The sequence below is a fragment of the Oryza brachyantha genome, chromosome 4 (assembly GCF_000231095.2).
Source record: "Oryza brachyantha chromosome 4, ObraRS2, whole genome shotgun sequence".
Taxonomy (NCBI): domain Eukaryota; kingdom Viridiplantae; phylum Streptophyta; class Magnoliopsida; order Poales; family Poaceae; genus Oryza; species Oryza brachyantha.
Window position 1 is genome coordinate 11,160,309 of NC_023166.2, and position 18,578 is coordinate 11,178,886.

At 43.8% G+C, this 18,578-nt stretch overlaps 4 protein-coding genes across 4 annotated transcripts; 2 read left to right on the forward strand and 2 right to left on the reverse strand.

Moving 5' to 3' along the window:
• The first annotated feature begins 2,570 nt into the window (after positions 1 to 2,570).
• On the forward strand, positions 2,571 to 3,857 carry LOC102703678. The gene is made up of 2 exons (XM_040523206.1): positions 2,571 to 2,656; positions 2,858 to 3,857. Exons 1-2 carry the CDS (start codon positions 2,571 to 2,573, stop codon positions 3,855 to 3,857), a joined length of 1,086 nt encoding a protein of 361 aa, XP_040379140.1.
• Positions 3,858 to 5,246: 1,389 nt separating this feature from the next.
• Positions 5,247 to 6,845, reverse strand: LOC102703962 (MEIOTIC F-BOX protein MOF-like). Its single transcript, XM_040523207.1, has 3 exons — positions 6,204 to 6,845; positions 5,539 to 5,709; positions 5,247 to 5,444 (listed from the first exon to the last, which is right to left on the reverse strand). Exons 1-3 carry the CDS (start codon positions 6,843 to 6,845, stop codon positions 5,247 to 5,249), a joined length of 1,011 nt encoding a protein of 336 aa, XP_040379141.1.
• A 2,724-nt stretch (positions 6,846 to 9,569) lies between these two features.
• Positions 9,570 to 12,359, forward strand: LOC102704239 (immune-associated nucleotide-binding protein 9-like). The gene is made up of 5 exons (XM_006653372.3): positions 9,570 to 9,984; positions 10,586 to 10,860; positions 10,987 to 11,151; positions 11,238 to 11,327; positions 11,761 to 12,359. The coding sequence occupies exons 1-5, from the start codon at positions 9,693 to 9,695 to the stop codon at positions 12,100 to 12,102; spliced, it is 1,164 nt and encodes a 387-aa protein (XP_006653435.2). The 5' UTR covers positions 9,570 to 9,692; the 3' UTR covers positions 12,103 to 12,359.
• A 15-nt stretch (positions 12,360 to 12,374) lies between these two features.
• On the reverse strand, positions 12,375 to 17,365 carry LOC102704513 (protein NRT1/ PTR FAMILY 4.3-like). The gene is made up of 5 exons (XM_040522931.1): positions 17,250 to 17,365; positions 16,911 to 17,128; positions 15,597 to 16,058; positions 13,620 to 13,747; positions 12,375 to 13,522 (listed from the first exon to the last, which is right to left on the reverse strand). The coding sequence occupies exons 1-5, from the start codon at positions 17,362 to 17,364 to the stop codon at positions 12,649 to 12,651; spliced, it is 1,797 nt and encodes a 598-aa protein (XP_040378865.1). The 5' UTR covers position 17,365; the 3' UTR covers positions 12,375 to 12,648.
• Between the last annotated feature and the right edge of the window lie 1,213 nt (positions 17,366 to 18,578).

Here is an 18,578-nt window from a genome sequence, read left to right on the forward strand (position 1 = left end):
TTCTTTTGCAAATATGTCATTTGTCCTTTTCTGTGAAAAAACCAAAACAATTACCCCCTCAGAGACCATCTTGGCACATTTTCCTTGCTACTTTGACACATCAAATGAATTTTTGGGAGATGTTATAGAATTCAAATCCCGCATTTAAATGTCATCACATCTTTTCGCTGATGCTTTTAAGCCAAAATTTAAATTCTCAACCTTGAGTTGATTTTGAGGTTTTTCACCGAAGTTTATTTTTCCGCTATGACTTATATATATATATATATATATATATTGTTTATATATTATTTTTTGTTTGTAAATATGTTGTTTGGCAATCACCCATCAACAGTTTTATCCATGCTTTTCCAAAACTTCTGATAGTAGTTAATACAGTTACCTAGGCTATGAAACTAGATTGAAACATCTACCGGGAGTAATTTGTTTTATCTGTACATATTTAATCAACTTCTATTGATAACTTGGATATAATATTTAAGTGATGCGTTAGCATATGAAACCGTGAAGTGAAACTTTGCTTTTGAGAAGACTTATTTTATTTATCCATTCAAATATGTTTTGATGATGTGATATTACTAAAAACCACACAATGAAATCTTATATGGCTTAGAAAAAAATTATGGACCTATGTATTTGTGCAGTCCATTCTTATTATATGGGACCGTTTAACATGTATATTAGAGCACCTCTAACAATCTCTTCAAATCTCACTCTCCAAATATCTATTTAGCCAGTTTACCAAACAATAGTGTCAAAATTGTATTTCACTCCAACGGCATCTCTATTATACTCTCCAATCGAAGCACAGTGAAACTATTCATTTGACAATCCAAATAGGATGGCCAAATTTGGCTCGTGAGAAGAACAATTTTGGCCAACGAGAGGCTATCCGGTTGGAGAGGCTGTTATATAACACTCATAATTTCTAAATTTTAGTTTGGAGAGTGATATAAGGAGATTGTTGCAGATACTGTTACTTGTAAAGCAGCCAGAGAGCTGTTTGGGCCTAAACTGTCATGCGTCCATAGATTCCAGGCAGGCCCATCTGAAAATTACTCTCTCTGAACTCTTTTGGATTGTTTTTTTTTTTGCCGTAATTCATATGAACTATTTTTAAAATAAAATTCCTGCATTCCAAAATCCAAATGATCCCACATCTGAATACATGATTGGGGAATAATGATCCTGGCCTCGGCACACTTACACAGCGAACTAATGCTTATGCTACACATAATGCAGGACGAGATACTGATAGTGATCGACTTCACTCGATCAATTCATGCTTAAAGTTCTTTTAATAATAAAGTAAATCACAAGTAAAATAAATGATATTTCTATAATTTGTTAAATAAGACAAATGATCAAACATTACAACAAAAAAACCAAACATCTTATATTATGAAACAGAGGGAGTAGCATATAAACAAAGAGAGCAGCGGTCTTTTTCCGAGATAACTCCATGACTAAGTTCATTTTGATCACAAGTGCTACAGAAAATAACAAGAACAGGAACAAACCGACAATATGAGATATCATAGCACCAAAAGAAAACTTTGTTATTAACATCAGGTTCAGGAATTTTGTAACCATGATCATGATGTCACATTCTGTAAGACCCAAAAAGCTAATTAGGAGCAGGGGGCATTGCTCCTTTCTGGCATTCATCAGAGAGGATAAGAAACTTACATATGGTATATACGAGATACACACTATAGATGACAATATAATTATCAAGTCCTAAAAAGCACGGCTATATTTAGTGCTGAATCGGTTGAAAGAAAGGCAAAATCAAGCATCAAGCTATACACATATCAAAATACAACCTGTAAGCAACAGCCATCACAAAATATGAGATGCTGATCTTTGGTCTAAGACAATAAGAGTTGCAAGATAAATATTATCCAGGACAGCTCAAGATCTGTGACATTTAGTAGATTGCTAAGAATCTTCAATTGCTTGATGTGGTCAGTTCTGTGAGAACTGTAAGTTGTGAGATGTATTGTTGCTTTCACCGAGAGGGATACAATTGTGTGAAAACCAAGCACGCAATATTTCAGCTCCAAGTGTTTTAGAGCAATGCAGACGCTACTGATCAAAACTTTTATTCAAGAACACATTCACAAGATGCAACCATGTGAGCCGGCACAAGCTGGAGCCAAGCTCCAGAGGCATCGCAAGTTTCTCATAGTACTTGTCAGAATGGATGCGAAGCACCGTGGGGGAGAGCTTGATGCCACGGCGAATCCACCTGAGAGGATCCACACGTCTCGAGCTCGAGGAAGGCTCAAACCTCTCACCTCACGCACACGCAGCTGGAACGTGTCCAAGACCGAGCCATGGCGCTGGCCCAGCAGAGCGTCCGTGAAATCCTCAAACCTCTCGCAATGCCGTCCCGCAACCGATTAGGCAACATGTCCGATCGATCCGCGTCATGCTTCGACGACCCGCCGAACTGCATATCTACGCATACGCACGCAAATCGCAATCTAATCGTCGAGCTACCTGTGCGCTTCGCATGATGGACCTATCGTCCTCGATGGTCACGGTCGCCGGCGAGCTGGTCGGACATGGTTTTCGACCTCCTCACCACCGTCTTCCACACATTCAACGACCCCGCCGACCTCCTCCGCTGCACCGCCGTGTGCAGCTCCTGGCACGCCGCCGCCGAGTCCATCCGCGAGCGCCACCCGCCGCCGCCGTGCCTAGTCTACACGGCCGCCGCCTCGAGCAACGGCGACGACAACACCCGCGCCGCCACCATCTTTCCCCTCGCCGGCGGCGGGAGGACGTTCGAGGTCACGCTGCCGGCCGAGCCCCCCATCCACAACAGGTTCTGGCTGGGCAGCTCCCACAGCTGGATCGTCACCGCCGACGCCGACTCCGCAGAGCTCCGCCTCGTCAACCCCGTCACCGGCCAGCAGATCGACTCGCTCCCGCCGGTCGACACCATCCAGCACGTCAGGCACCGCAGCCAGAGCGCCGCCGCCGCCGACGACGACGAAGATGACTACGACTACGAGATCGTCCAGTACGACTGGACCATGGAGCAGCGGGACGACCGGCCACCGACCGAGGTGAAGGCCGACGAGCTCGCCGAGTACCTCCTCATGCGCGCCTTCCTGTCGTCTGATCCATCATCGGACAGTGGCGGCGGCAGCTGCATCGTTGTCCTGCTCCACCGGCCAAAGTACCAGCTGTCGTTCGCGCGGGTGGGCGTCGACGAGCGCTGGGCTTGGGTCAACCTGCCCGACTCGGACTTCTACACCGACGTGGTCTACAACGACCGCGACGGCATGTTCTACGCTGTCACGCACCAGGCCGCCATTCACGCCTACGACTTCTCCGGCGGGCCCTCCGCCGTGCGCCGGACGATCGTCCTAGCCGACCAGTTACACGGCGTCATCGACCTCGAGACCAAGTACCTCATCCGCGGCCCCGAAGGTGGCGAGTGGCTGCAGGTGTGGAGGATGCTGAAGCCCGTTCGTGCGGGTGAGGTGCACGACGCCGGCGCCGCCACCCACAACGACACGACGCGGACGACGACGGTGTATAGGAAGACGACGATCTGGATCAAGGTGTACCGCGTGGACCTCGCCGCGCAAAGGCTGAAGGAGACGGCGACGCTGGGCGACGGCGGCGACAACCGCGCGCTGTTCATCGGGTGCAGCCAGCCGTTCTGGGTGCCGGCCGGCGGCGGCGACGGTGAGTGCCCCGGTGGCGTGCTGCCCAACCATATCTACTACACGGACAACGAGGAGGACTACGCGCTGCTCTATCCAGAGGCGCCCAGGGACATCGGCGTCTACAGCGTCGTAGACGACAGCTTCTCGCCGTTCCGGCCAACTCAACCATAGCTGACTTGGCCATTGCCGACTTGGGTTGTTCCCAATTTCGGATACTACCATCAGTGTTAAGTTAATTAACACAGAGCAGCTAATTTGTTTGTTTGATTGATTTTTGTTGCTTTCATTATTTGAAGCTAGGTTATCTTCTCTGATGTTTGTGTTGTTCTAAGTATCATTCAATCCATATATCATCTAAAACAGTTTTATCTTTTATATCATCTAAAACAGTTTCATCTTTAATATTTCTTTATACTCCAGCAGATCATCTATATATGACAATCTTCATATCTATTTAGAGGATGAAGAGAAAGAACATTCAAATATGGAGTTTCTCTTCTAATATTAATGACATCCAAAAATATAGGACTGAGATAAATATTCTATTAGAGCTGCTGTAAGGGGTAAACACCAACGTACCCGTTGATGATATAGATTTGCCTCAATAAAATTTTTGACGTACCCATCGACATTAACCGCAGTTTCCTCTTATGATTCAGAGCTATCGGATTTTTTCTTCGCCGGTGTTGGCGCCAACTCCGGAGTAGTAGTCATCGTCAATGTTGCCGCTCATAATTAGTGGCACTAGCACCGAATGAAAATTAAGCGAAGTTAACGATGCATCACAAATTAATTAAAGGCAAGTACTGTCCCAATTGAATTAATGAGACGAATTGTCAACAATGTGCTAGTACTGACATAATATCAGCAGCAATGTCATGAATAAACATGAAAGTGCAAGTACTGACACAATATTAACAACAATGTCATGAATAAACATGAAAGTGCAAGTACTGTCATCATATGTAAAAACATGTACAGACCAAATGATTAAACAAAGGATTATTTGTTCAACTAGGACGAATTTAAAAAACGGTACTTCAAACTACATAGTAAAGAAAAAAAAGGGTCTATTTTGCTCTCCAAACTAATAGTTTAGGGGTAAAATAAGTCAAAAAATAGCTTCAAGGGATTAAGTGGTCCAATCAATTAGTTCAGGAGAGTAATTGAGTAAAATGTACTTTTTTCTATAATAAAATAACTTAAACGCGCTACATCAATGCTAGAAAAAAAAACATAAATGCGTCAAGAAAAACATCCTCCTCGGCAATCCCTCGTGAGGTCTCAAGGAAGGACCATAGGACAAACTACAATCCCCAGGCAATTGCAGTTGTTTACAGTACGAGACAACAGCTAACAATGTACAGGCATACTAGGACGATGATGAATTGATGAAAGGCTTTCTTCATCCTTTTATTATTACGCTGGATTGCAAACGTGGTTAGGACCACGTCTTGGTTAAGGCGAGTGTCATCGCAAACACCCCGAGCAAAGCATGACCCACGCGGCACGTTGCTCAACTAAACTAAACTAGATGCTATAAAACTCCAGGGATAAGCTTTAACGGTACATGCTGACTTTGATGCTGGCATCTGGTAGGATCCTCCCAAGGCACCACACGAGTTTGGTTACTCGGAGGTCGACGCCACTCTCGTACCAGATTTCTATCAATTTCAGCTTCGGGCAGTGGAAAGTCTTGATATCACGACGTAGGGTGATGCTTTTCATGTCCCACTCTTCATCAGGGTCTACAATAAACTTTTGGTGGTAGTGCAAAATTTATGTTAGAAGAGATCCAAACAACATGGCTTAATGACATACATGGCATGGCATACAATACAAGAGTACATACCATGCTATACTCTATAATAACCTTCTCTAAACAAGGAGCATTCTGAAGAAAGGTCCCTAGAGCCTCCACTTTATCATTCAGATCATAGTCATCAAGGAAGCAATGTCCAATTGACAAGGTTCGCGTGATAGGGTATATTGGGAATTCATCTAGGTTCTTCTTCAGAAATGCCTGAAAAGGTACAGAAATCAAAACCAAAATCTGAATTAAAGCGTCAGCCATCCACACCAAGATACTAGAGAAAGTCATGTGCAGACTGCAGAGTAGAATGTTTCAGCTTGATGGGAAATTGAGTATTTTTACAGAAGAGAAATAGATGTATAACAAAAGCAAGAAAAATATCTCAAAAGGGATATTTAGCATTGCTCTCATGTGAAGTACTAGAAATGTAAAAGTAGCATGTTGCTGAAATGAAAACGAACTGAAGCGTGAAGCACGGATACAAGAAATTACCATAGTATTGAATCCATTCAAATCTAAAGTAATAGCATTGAACAAGCTGGCAAGAAGCCTGCGTTGTTTTTCCACAGGGAAATAGTCTGAGGGTTCGTCTATATATATTGTTGCATTGGCAAGTGGAACCGTTCACATAAATAAATTCCACCTTGATAGCATCTATCATGAATGGTCAGCTCCAACGATTCAAGACAAGGAGTCGAGATAACCAGAGGTTGCTCAGTCTGATGCTCGTAGGAATCAAGGACCAATTTCTTGAGTGTGGATGACGCAATATTTTCAAAAGACGTGATGCAAGTTACGAGCTCCAGCGTTTCCAGGACAGAAAACCTAGAACAGAGGCCTTCGGCGAAACGGCTGTCCAATGCCACAGAGGAAAGATACAGCCTTTCGAGGCGACAGGAACTTGAACCCAGATGAGGCAGCTGAAGGGGGAATCTATCAACGCCCCGTACCAAAATCTCAAGAACTCGGGGACAGCATCTGATGCCCAGGCGGATCCATCTCTCCACAGCTCGCCGGTGCTGCGACTGAGCACACAGCCGGAACTTATCCAAGGACACGGTGTTGCAATGAAACAAGAGCATGTTGGTGGTGAAATCCTCAAACTTTGCCCACACCTCCTCCTGAATCGGTTCCCGGACGTTGATCCTGATCCCGAACTCCGGCTGGTCGATGTTGATGTAGGGCGTGGAGCACCAGAGGTCTCTCCACCGCCGCGACAGCATTGTCGTCCGCACCATCTGCGGCGGTGGGAGGAAGGAGAGGATGACGTGGAGAACGCCATCCGGCAGCGCGCTCAGCCGATCGGCGCCGCCGGAGACGCGTGCGCGCACTGGTGACGGGGGCATATCTCCACTCCCCTCCACACGCACAGGATGCCGGGCTCCCCGAAGAATCACCAATCCGGTAGCCCACCACCTTGTTGGCGCATCACTGATGGTGATTGGATCGATAAGGGGAGGGATGTGGAGGGATGGGCTCGGCGGATCTGGAGGCCCTAGGGTTTCGATCTGGAGGGAACGTGATGGGCTCGGTAGATCTGGAGGTGCTAGGGTTTTGGAGGATATGCGCGCAAAGCAGAGCAGTACGACGGCAGCGAGGACGGAGCACACTACTATTACCTTTCTAGCATCGCCTGTCCGGTTTCCCATAGATAACGATGGATCCAGAAATATAATATTTATGTTTTACTTGAAAACTCGGTAATAGATACTAGTCATAAATATAAATAAATATATAACTTATATATATATCGATGGACAGATTAATCTAAACCAACTTAAAAAGTCTGGCCTATTTATAAACTTTTCATATTTGTCTAAATTTATTCATATATCAATATATATGTTTTGTATATGCGTCTAGATTCAACGGCATATTTATAAATCTAGTTAAGGATATAAAGTGTATATGTTTATCAATAGATAAATTTATTTATAGGTAAAACATCTTTAACGGTGAGTAGTATCCCGGAGGGGAAAATTAAAATATACTTTTAATATCGAGTATATTCGCTAAACTGTAGGTATTTTGAATAATTATTTCAAACCTACGGATTTAAAGTTGTGTATCATAAGGCTATAAAATTAATGTTATGTAGTTCTAATAAAATTACGTAATGAAAGTCTTATATAGATTTAGTTGTGAATAGGGACGGATCCGGCGTGGGGCTGTGGGGCTCTACGTTGGATCCCCTTAAAAAATAAGGGAGAGAGGAGGGGAAGAAGAGAAAAGAAAGAAGAAGGAAAGGGCTAGAGGAAAAAGAATGTAACCAGTCTTCTAACTTTCCAATCCTATATCCGTCCATGACTGTGAAACTACCAAGGAACACCATATTTTATGGTGCACTATTACTTTTTCTTCAATACAAATATAAAATCTCACAAGGCTTCTGTTGTCTGTTAGCTCACACTCGTGTAGTGACCAAGTCACTTCATATTCTACCTCCGTTCCGAAATAAAATCATTTTTTGATTTTTTATACAATATTTTAACTCTACGTTTTATTTTAAAACTTTTTGTGATTAATATTTTTATTCTTACTAGATAATAAAACATAAATAATACTTTATACATGACTAATTTTTTTAAACTTTTATATAAATTTTTAAATAATACGAATAAATAAACATTTGATACGAAAAAAATAAAGTTATGAGACCTAGGTTCTTGGTTGGATCCATGCCGACATGCTAGCGCTATCGCCAGTCTTTTGTCGCATCCTGCGCTACACGTGAAGTTGTGTAAATTTTAAATATTCACTCTCTTTTTTTGTTTAGAGTTTTTTTACACCTTTTTATTTTGTTTTTTCTACACAATCTTAAATATTTTTTGTGTTTTCTCTATACAAAATAAGCTGTATAGAAACCTTTGTATATTTTTCTACACCTTTGTGTGTGTGTGTTTCTACACATCTCAAATTTCCTGTTATTTTTCTCCACACACAATATTTTAATTTAATTTAATTTGGTTGTAACAAATAAAAAAATCAAAGGGAGATAGATTTAATTAGAGAGCTTGACTGAAAATGTCATAGTAGGTTTTAGTGTAGGCTTCTATGTTGACCATAATTTACTATTTATGACTCGACGTATAATTTATTTTCAAATTTTATTTTAGTTTGTACAATTAAAATAAACTTGATCCGGTGCAACGCACGAGTATTTTTTTTCTAGTAAGTCATAAAAGCTATAAATTTTATATAAAATTGATGTTAATTATATAGTTTTAGGATATAATATTTTAAATATATAGTTTAAAGAAAAAATTAACGTTAAAATACACATTTGTGTAATGCAATATGTAGTTGGCACAACGCAGCGACAACACGTCGTTTGCATGGCCTGCCTCGTGATGAGCGAGGAGACGATGGTTTTGAGTAACTCGTCCAGGAGGGAGCCGGATCCTGTTAGGACATATTCAAAGGTATTAAGCCACGTCAGTAATAAAAGTCTATTTTATAATGATATGTATAAAAATAGAGTCTGATATGATTTATTTAATAATGTAATAAAATATTTTTTACTAAGCTATTTTTCTTTTTATATATTCTCATGCAAAAAAGTTCCTTTAATAAATGATAATAGTCGACTATAAGCCATTGTCATGTATGGCAGCGGCTTTTCTTTCTCTTTTTCTCCACATCAATAAATTAACGATTAAGAGAGTTATTTAATAGACATTTTTATACGTGTTCTTACGTAATTGCTAGTTTAGTTGAGTCGCTTACCTATAGCCCTCAACTCGCTATGCCAGCAGTATAACTACTTGCCCATGCCCAACAGTCGTGTTTGAGGACCCGGTTCCGTCCTATGTCCGTCGTCGCCGCATGCTTCCTTCCTGTATGAGGGGGTGAGCCGAACCTTCGTCGTCGTCTCCGTTCGATCGTCCATGGACGGGGAGTCGATGCGGCTGTACGGACGGACGCGCGCGCGACGGAGACACGTGCAGCGTCACGAATCGATGTCCACGGCCTGTGCCGAACTAGGCTGCCCCTGAGCTTAACTAGGCTTGGGCTTAACTAGGCCCGCCAAGAGGGAAGACGAAGCGGCGGCAAAACCACCGACGAGGAGCTCGGAAAAGATTAATTTCCTCGCCGTTTGGGATTCCACTCTCCAGCAATCTGAGCTCCCCCCGGTTAAAACACGTCGTCCTCCATTCCCCTTTCACCCGGTGATCTCCCAGGACGATTCCATCATGGGCGGCGGCGGCGGCGGAGGAGGAGGAGGGAGCGGCGTCGGCAACGCCCACGACGACGACGACTGGGAGCAGCTGGTGGCCGCCGGCGCCGCGGTTGCCGCCGATGTCACTCTCGTTCTCGTCGGGAAGGTCGGCTCCGGGAAGAGCGCGACCGCGAACAGCATCCTCGGGAGTGAAGCGTTCGCGTCGCGGTGGTCATACGCCGGTGTCACTCAGACCTGCCAGATGAGGAACACCGTGTTTCAGGATGGATGCGCGTCCCGCACTGTAAATGTTATCGACACTCCCGGTAAGAAACTGCCGCTCATAGTCCTGACAACTCCCAGATTTATTTACTTGTGTTGCTTAGTTTTTACTCTGTGCAAGATCTCATATCTAAAATCGATCTATGCGAACAGGTGAACACCCATGAATATCTATTCAAGGGTGTGTTTGTTTACTGTATTATTCCCAAATTATTTTCTCGGGTGTCGTGCGTACGCTTTTTAAGCTGTTGATAGTATGTGTTTTATGAAAAGTTTTTATATAGAAGTTATCATCTTATCTTTGTAGGGTAGATTCTTAACTTTTTATAATAGTTAATTTATTCAATAGCTATAAAAAATCATATAACTTTTCATCTTTCATCACCAAAAGAACACAATCTAAGTATTATAAAACTAGCAAATATCATAGGAAAAGTTATCTAAGGAAAATGAATAATCCATACATCCATGAGCTGCTTAAAATGTGCCTGAATGTATGATGATTCCCAGACAATAAAGAAGTATTCTGAATTAACTGTTTGTTTAAGTGCTGGGATTTCTTCTTGTTATTTTGTTAACTGTTCTGCTTTAGCTTTCATCTGGTTTACTTCTGAATGCCTGCTCTTGCCCTTTTTTCTTGGATAGGTTTATTTGACATGGACATTACCGCCGAAGATGTGCGTAAAGAGATCGTCAAGTGTATGGACATGGCAAAAGACGGGATACATGCTATGCTTTTGGTTTTTTCAGCTAAGTCTCGCTTCTCTTGCGAGGATGAGAAGACAATTGAGTCCATCAAATTGTTCTTTGGTGATAAGATCCTTGACCACATGGTACTGGTTTTCACTCATGGAGACGAAGTAGGTGGGGAGACCAACTGGAAAAACATGTTATCTGCCACTGCCCCTCCGTATCTTCAGGTCTACTTCATACCTGTCAAACTGTATCGTTTACAGTGCTTGCAGTTTCATTTGATGAATTAATAGTTAGTGTTGTTTTCAGTCTGTGTCTGCATGTGTCTTACATTTACGCGCTGTTTGGTACAGAACATTCTTAAGTTATGTACAAATAGGGTGGTTCTTTTCGACAATAAGACCATCGATGATCACAACTGTCAGACACAACTCAAAAGGTTGCTTGATGCAGTGGACCTGGTTATTTCAAGCAATAATGGGAATCCATTTTCGAATGAGATGTTCACTAACATTCAGGTACCGCTAGCTTCTAGTATATTACCTTTGATAGTTTCAGTTGTCATCTTTTATTTCATTTCGTTTTTTTTTTTCCTTTTTTATAGGAAGCACGTCATAGACAGAAGGATATCAATTCTAAGGTATATTCATCAAAGGAGATTGACGGTGAATACATTTCCCTCGTAACCAATATGGTAAGATATTTGTAATGCATAAGTTTAATCCATTCACATATAGATGTGATTGTGCCCTGTCTATTATGACTTGTGGCACAATATTTTTAGCTGGCAATTTTTTATAGATAAATTTTATGGGGGTAATTTTATCATTCTTGTATATTGAGATATCAAAATTCGAGCAATTTTGCCACATTTAAGAAAGAATCTCTATGTACCAAAATTTACACTAAAAATTTTATACCTTAAGATACAAAATAATTAGAGGTATTAAATTTTACATTACAAAATATATTACCTCCTGGTACTTTATCTAATATCTAAGATACCAAGAGACATAGAAAACAGTGATACCTCTTCAAGGAGAGAAAAAATGCTCTACTTTTATACTATCAGCTACAATTGTTTATATTGATTAAATGCCAGGTCTGATTCTGCATATATTTAACAGGTAGAAGAAAAGTTAAACAGCACAATCCAGAGTCTACAACAGCAGCTTCTCAAAGAACAGGAAGCAAGGCTGGACATACAGAATGAGATGACCAAAGTGATCTTAAGATCAGAAGAGGACACCCGGAGACTCAGGGAGATCCTAGAGAAGGCCCAACAAGAGAGTAACAATGCTCGTGAGAAAAACAAGAAGCTCATGGAATCCGAGAAGGCTAGGCAAGAAAAGGAGAAAAAAAGAAAAGAGGAGGTTCGTAGGCTTAAAGATAACCTGGAGAAGGTTCGGCTGGAGAGTGAGCACCACAGAAAGATGTTTGAGAATAAGAAAGAGTGCACCATTCTCTAACTCGATCACCTGTTGTTGGTAAAGTTTGCCAACTTGGAGACTGCCAGCTTTTTACCAGATGAATTCTGCTTACCCTGATATTTAGGACTGGAATCATGCTTGTTAATTTGGCTGGAAGTTCATGCTACCTTTAGAGAGACAAATCTATGGTTTGTGCTGCACTATCTTGCATGCTTCGTTCATCCGAAGAACTGTGCTCCTGTAATCCTGTATCCTGTTGCATGCTGAAGATCTAAACTGAACTTGTTGCTTTTGCCCTCTGCTTGCAATTGTTTTCTCAAAACATTTCTCCTATCTGGTGGTGGCTTAGTTCATCATTCTTTCTGCTTAAGCCTACTTTCATAAATTTAAGTGTTTTTGACATCAAAATTTAAGTTTCATAAATACTAGTGCTAAGTTTTGTCCTGAAGAAGGCATAATGTATTTTCTATTCCCTTCTCTAGGCAAAAGGATTACTACATTTTCTTCATTTTTGTCACTATTTCTCGTGCATGTATACATACATCTATATACGCATATACAGTTCCAGCCAGGTGTTCTTCTTCTTCAGATGATCTCCTTGACGTCACCTTCTGCTGCTGCAACCTGAGCAGAGGCGGCGTCGGACCCGTCGGCGCCGGAGTTGTACCACCTCGCGCACAGCAGGTAGCAGAAGAAGTTGAGCACGCTGAGCACGGCGAGCATCCAGTAGAAGAGGTCCAGCCTGTCCTTGTCCAGGTCGTTGTCGCCGAGCCACCCGCCGCGGCCGCCGTGGCTCGCCGCCGTGACCCTGTTCACCAGCGACACGAGCACCGAGCTGAGGTAGAAGCCGAAGGCGTAGGAGCAGTAGGTGAGCGCCGTGAGGAAGGACTGCATGCCGGCGCACGCCTGGCTGTAGAAGAACTCGATGAGCCCCACGGCGGTGAACATCTCCGACACGCCGAAGACGAGGAACTGCGGCACGATCCAGAGCACGGACATGCGCGGGGCCCCCGCGGCGGAGAGGTCGCGGCGCCGGCGCTCGACGGTGGCGGCGGCTACCATGGAGAGCGACACGGTGCAGAGGCCGACGCCGATTCGCTGGAGCGGGGTGATCCCGGACCGCGTGCCCGTGGCGCGCTTCATGAGCGGGACGAGGAGGAGCTCATAGGCCGGGACGAGGAGGAGCAGCATGGCGTAGGGGATGGCCTGCAGCGACGCCGGCGGGATGCGGAACGAGCCGCCGCCGAGCGCGGTGTCCATGGCGCTGCCCTGCTGCACCGAGAACGTCTGCAGCTGCGCGAGCACGGTGTTGAAGACGATGGTGCACGCGAAGATGGGCGTCACGGCGAGGAGCGTCTTCGCCTGCTGCACCTCGGCGACCGTGCACGCCCGCCACGGGCGCTCCGGCTTCGTGTTCGGCGCCTGCTGCACCGCCCTGACGCACGCCTTGTCCAAGAACCTGCAGACCGATTTCGCCACTGATCAGTCAGTCACGCAGCTCCAGAGCAACGTGCATGGCGGCGCGGCGCCACCGGTGCCTGAGACGAGGAGCTCACCGGAATTTGCTGGCGTGGCGGAAGTTGCCGCCGGCGAGGTGTGCCGGCTCGCAAACTCCGGCATTGGCAGGATCGGAGGAGCTGGAAGGGCAGATTTGCTTCCTCTCGGTGTAGGCAGCAACAAACACCTACAAGAACAGTATCAGTATTGTCACGATTGCTAGTAAAACTAAATTGTACTGTGAGAAACATTTGTATCTAAATGAAAATATCTGTGAAGCTAAAATAATTTTCAAGAATAAATATTTTTGCAAAATTCGTGAAATAAACGTTTATATAAAATTAATTATGATAATTTTCTTTTAAAAACATATGGTGTAAATCTGACAAGAACATAAAAATATATAGGTGTCATCTTAAACCTATGCTAAAATAATGCAAGTGTATATATTGATCATGTGATAGTCTAAACAATCCGCTGACAGTTTTGTCATCATCGCTAGGATAAAAAACCATAGCTGCACTGAACTGACAGGCTAACAGTCCATTAATCATTAGAACTTTTAAACAACCTCCCAAACAAAACTTGTAGGAGTAGATGGCACATCAGTTCATAGTATCTTACTAGATCTGATGAACAAGAAGATGCAAAAACTACTCTGTCCATGATCTGGTTTCGAACCACTGAATGAACTGCAGAATAAGACAAGCTGACGACCATAATGCATGGAGCCACTCTGACTCTGCGTGAACTCTGAATGGTGACAAAAGGACATCTACCTACTAATTCAAGTGTATCTTATCTAATTACACGGTTGCGACTGTGATAATTAATGTGATCATATCAATGATCATGACAGAAAGTTCCCTGCAAATGACAAACTGCAGTTTCCTGGAACTCCCACTACCGGGCCTGTTTATGCATAATGGGGATGGGCTCGCCACTAACACAGCAGTCCATGCTCTGTCAGTTTTAGAATGCAGAGAGCTTGTACGGTTGCAGGTAAACCACCTCGCCTATAGCTCTTTAACCTAATCGTGCTGCTTAAGATAATTGGGCAAGTATGTCTGAAAACACTTGGTTCCTGTGGGCTAGTCACGCACTCCCTCTGTCAAAAAAAAAAAAAAAAGCTAATTCTCTGGTTTTCGTGTCCAACGATTGATCATCCGTTTTATTTAAAATTTTTTTAGGAAATTAAAAAAAATTAGTCACACGTAAAGTAATATTCATGATTTATCATCTAATAAAAATAAAAATATCAATCGCAAAAAATTGAATAAAACGAAAAGTAAAAAATTATAGGTAAAAAATAAAAAATTAGTTTATTTTGGGACGGAGGGAGTATACAAGCCGACTGCAAAGTGCAGACCAATAGTTCAGTAGCTGTCAGCCTGACAAGAATCTTATCAACTCTTCGACCTTAAAAATCAACTTGGAAACGAATATGCAATTTTTTTCTTGCAAATACATATCCTGTCTGTATCAGATTTCAAACTAGAGCATCTTAACCTTTTCACTTATTCGGCTTTCATTAATTTTTTAAAAGATCGTATGGAAGAACATTATATCGTTGAGTTATGATCCAAATTTCTAGTACGAGAGACCGACTTCGACAGAGCGGAGCGGAGGCTCGTCGATGGGAGGCTTGGGCCAGACTCTATAGATTTTAGGGTTTCGTCTTATATATACATCTTGTAAGCCACTGTGCGGCGTTTAAACCTCATCTTAAAATAGTGATGATATTTTGCTGGCTGGCGCATGTAGTTTATTTCTCTTCTATTTTGGGAGGGTTTTTCATGTTAAATCTCGTGTCTTCTATAATTGATCTACTGTGTTCATCGTTTATTTGCCTGTCGTTATTCTAACATATACCCAGCCTCTAAATCATTAGCAAAAAAAAACGGCTGTATGTTACACTTCAAATGAAACATATTAATCTTTTAACGCATTGTTACTTTAAGTTTCCAGAGTTAATGGTATTATTATCGTATAATAAATGTGCGTTAATACTGCAGCCATGTAAATATTATTCTTACCCTTGCAATAGGCGTGAAGATGCTGCCCTGAGGGGGCTTGTTCCGGTAGAAGGCGGCGCCGGACACAAGGCTGACGAGCCCGGCCGCCATGGCGGCGGCGGAGATGCCGAAGCCGACGTCCATCCCGGAGTGCGTCTGCACCCAGACCAGCGCCGTCAGCGCGATGAGCTCGCCGGCGCAGAAGCTGAAGTAGGCCGAGTTGAAGTAGGTGGAGAGCCTCTTGGCATTGTCCGCTGCGCCACTACCGCCGGCGCCGCCGCCGGCGGCGAACTGGTCGGCGCCGTGCGCGATCATGTTGGGCTTGAGGCAGCCGCTGCCGAGCGCCACCAGGTAGAGCGCCGCGAAGAAGATGCTGGCCTTGACGCCCGTGGCCTGCTCGCAGCTGCCGTCCATGGCCGCCATGCTGCACGGCGGCGGCTTCAGCTGCGGCAGGTGCGCCTGCACTGACAGCAGTATGAAACCCTGCAGGCACACACAAAAAAAAAAACAGAGTAAAAATCCTAGCAAATATGTTATAATTCTCTTATCTACTCTTAGTACTGAAACTGCAATTAAAGATATTTGATGATATTCAAATGCTGGCTTCTTGAATAACTCAGTATCTTCCCATGCTGAGATAAACCATGAAATGTATATACAGAAAAACCGTTTTTTTTTGGGGTAAATTACACAGGTTGTAGGAACACTACAAAAGGTGGCTGACAAGTTAGTACAAGTAGTACAGCCCCTGTCAGGGCCAGTAGTTTTCAGGCGCCTATTTATCGCAGCAAGTGTGATGCAACCCCATCGGCTTGCTTTACACTAAAAGTGAAGAAAAGAGCAATTTGCTCTGCTAATTGCAGGCCGCGTGTATTACTACCATGCGACCGTGTCATGGTTGAATTCAACCTGGTCCCGAAAACTTTATGAATTCGGGAACAAAATCCCTGGTCCATGCATGGTGATTGGCACCTTTTTTCAGGCCCATCCATCCATCCATGTTCATCGCCCCCCCTCTCTCTTTACGTGAAAACAACGGTCAACAACAAAAAAAAATCGTGCATTCCATTCAGTTTCTCGGTGCACCACGCACAAACAATCATCGATCAAAACGTCTCAGTCTCACCTCTATCTAGATTATGAACAAAACTGTTCATCTTTTTTTCATCAGCTCGTGAAATGAGTTTTTCTTTTTTTTTTCAGCAGATTGTAATTTTACCGTACTTAAAAAATATTATGAGGTAACATATTTTTCTTCGGTTAATTTGACTCTTAATATAGATATTTTTTCCAGGATGGTAAAATTGCCCGTTGGTCGATCATCGGGGAAAGTACCGAGAGCTCGACGAAGCCGAAGATGAGCATGGTCCAGAAGCAGCCGAGGTAGGAGTCGGAGAGGAAGCCGCCGAGGAGGGAGAGGAGGAAGATGGTGCCGACGAAGTTGGTGACCACGTTGGCCGCCTGCGACAGCGGGAAATGCATCTCGCCGAACACGTACGTGATGAGGTTGTTGCCCACCGCCGCGATCGCCATGATCTCGAACATCTGGATCCCTGCACCACCACCACCATCACACCCAAAGTGTTAAGCTATTTGCTCTCACAGCCCACACCGCCGGCCCGCCGGCGGCGGCGGCCATGGTCGAGCTAAGCTAGCATTGCGCTCTTCCTTCACCTAGCACGAAGACGGCGGCGCGCATGCCGCCGTGCCGGCGCGGCTCGCAGGGCCGGCCGCGCCAGTCGACGGCGCCGGCGTCCGGAAGCGGCGACGAGCGGCTCTCCACGTCCATTGTATTTCTCTCTCTCTCTCTCTCTCTCTCTACTCTACTCTGCTTTCCCTCTCTCTCTCTGCTGGCTGCAGCTGCCTAAGGTAAAGATGCTAGCTGGAGCCTCACCTTATTTATAGGCTGCATTTCGCTGTGATTAGCGAAAGTGATTTAAGCCATTAATTAATGCTGCTACATGAACAGTAACAGCGTACTCATGCAGAGAGTCAGACAGAGGAGATGCGATCTCTTGATCTCTTCTGCTCTTGTGAATGCCGAAAGTGGCGGCAGCGCCAAGAAGAGGAGATAGTGCGGGCGGGCCTACCCTCCATGTCGGGATTTCGAGCGAGGTCGACATCGATCCATCCATGGTGGTGCTGACCTGACCACTCGTGCTCGTTGGAGGAGGAGGGGGTGAAAAGACGTTTGGATCGATGGACATGCATCATGCATGCAGATACGCAATTGAGGAGGAGGAAAATGCAGGTGTGGATGAGTGAGTGAGCTGTGTTTAATTTAGGTGTTTTATTGTGCAATTGGTGTTGACAAAACGGGTCAAATTGCTGGGCAGGCACCTGTTTTTTGTGTGATGTTAATTTCTTCTGTGAACTGGTGCAGGAAAAGGTGAAGACTTTGAGGTAGTACTAGCAAATGTTGTTTTCTTGACTAAAGAAAAGGTTCAGATAAATAATTTATTTCTCTGACCATAACTTTGACAATGGTCTGTAAGATTGTTAATTATTGAGTTGTTTATCATCAATAAGTTGTGTTTAGCAGCTTGAACCATCACGCCACGGCAAGTAGTAATCCAGCTACTCCACACCTAAAAAAAAGGTCAGTACTGAAATCTAGTGGAGTGCGTTTACTTCTCCTCCTTTCATGCGTTGACAGCGACACCAACTATAAGAGATGGGAATTAACTCCAATGGATAAAAACTGTTGCTTGTTGTTTTTTTTTAATGTTTTTGCGAGAAAAAAAAGGGTCTTTCTCGATGAGAGACCTAGACAGAGACCTAGATTAACCATCCTAGTAGTGGCTAGTAGGAATGTCAACGAAAGGAGCTAGATGGCCGGTTTGCTGCAGTGCAGTCCACATAGTATGCAGCTGAAAACAAATTTGCATGCCAATTTTGTTACAATGGATGATAAGAAAACAGGAGGCATCTTTGATATGTTCAGATTTGATGATTGATATATGGTACAAACCTAAAAGGAAGTTGGATGGTTAGCCACAAATC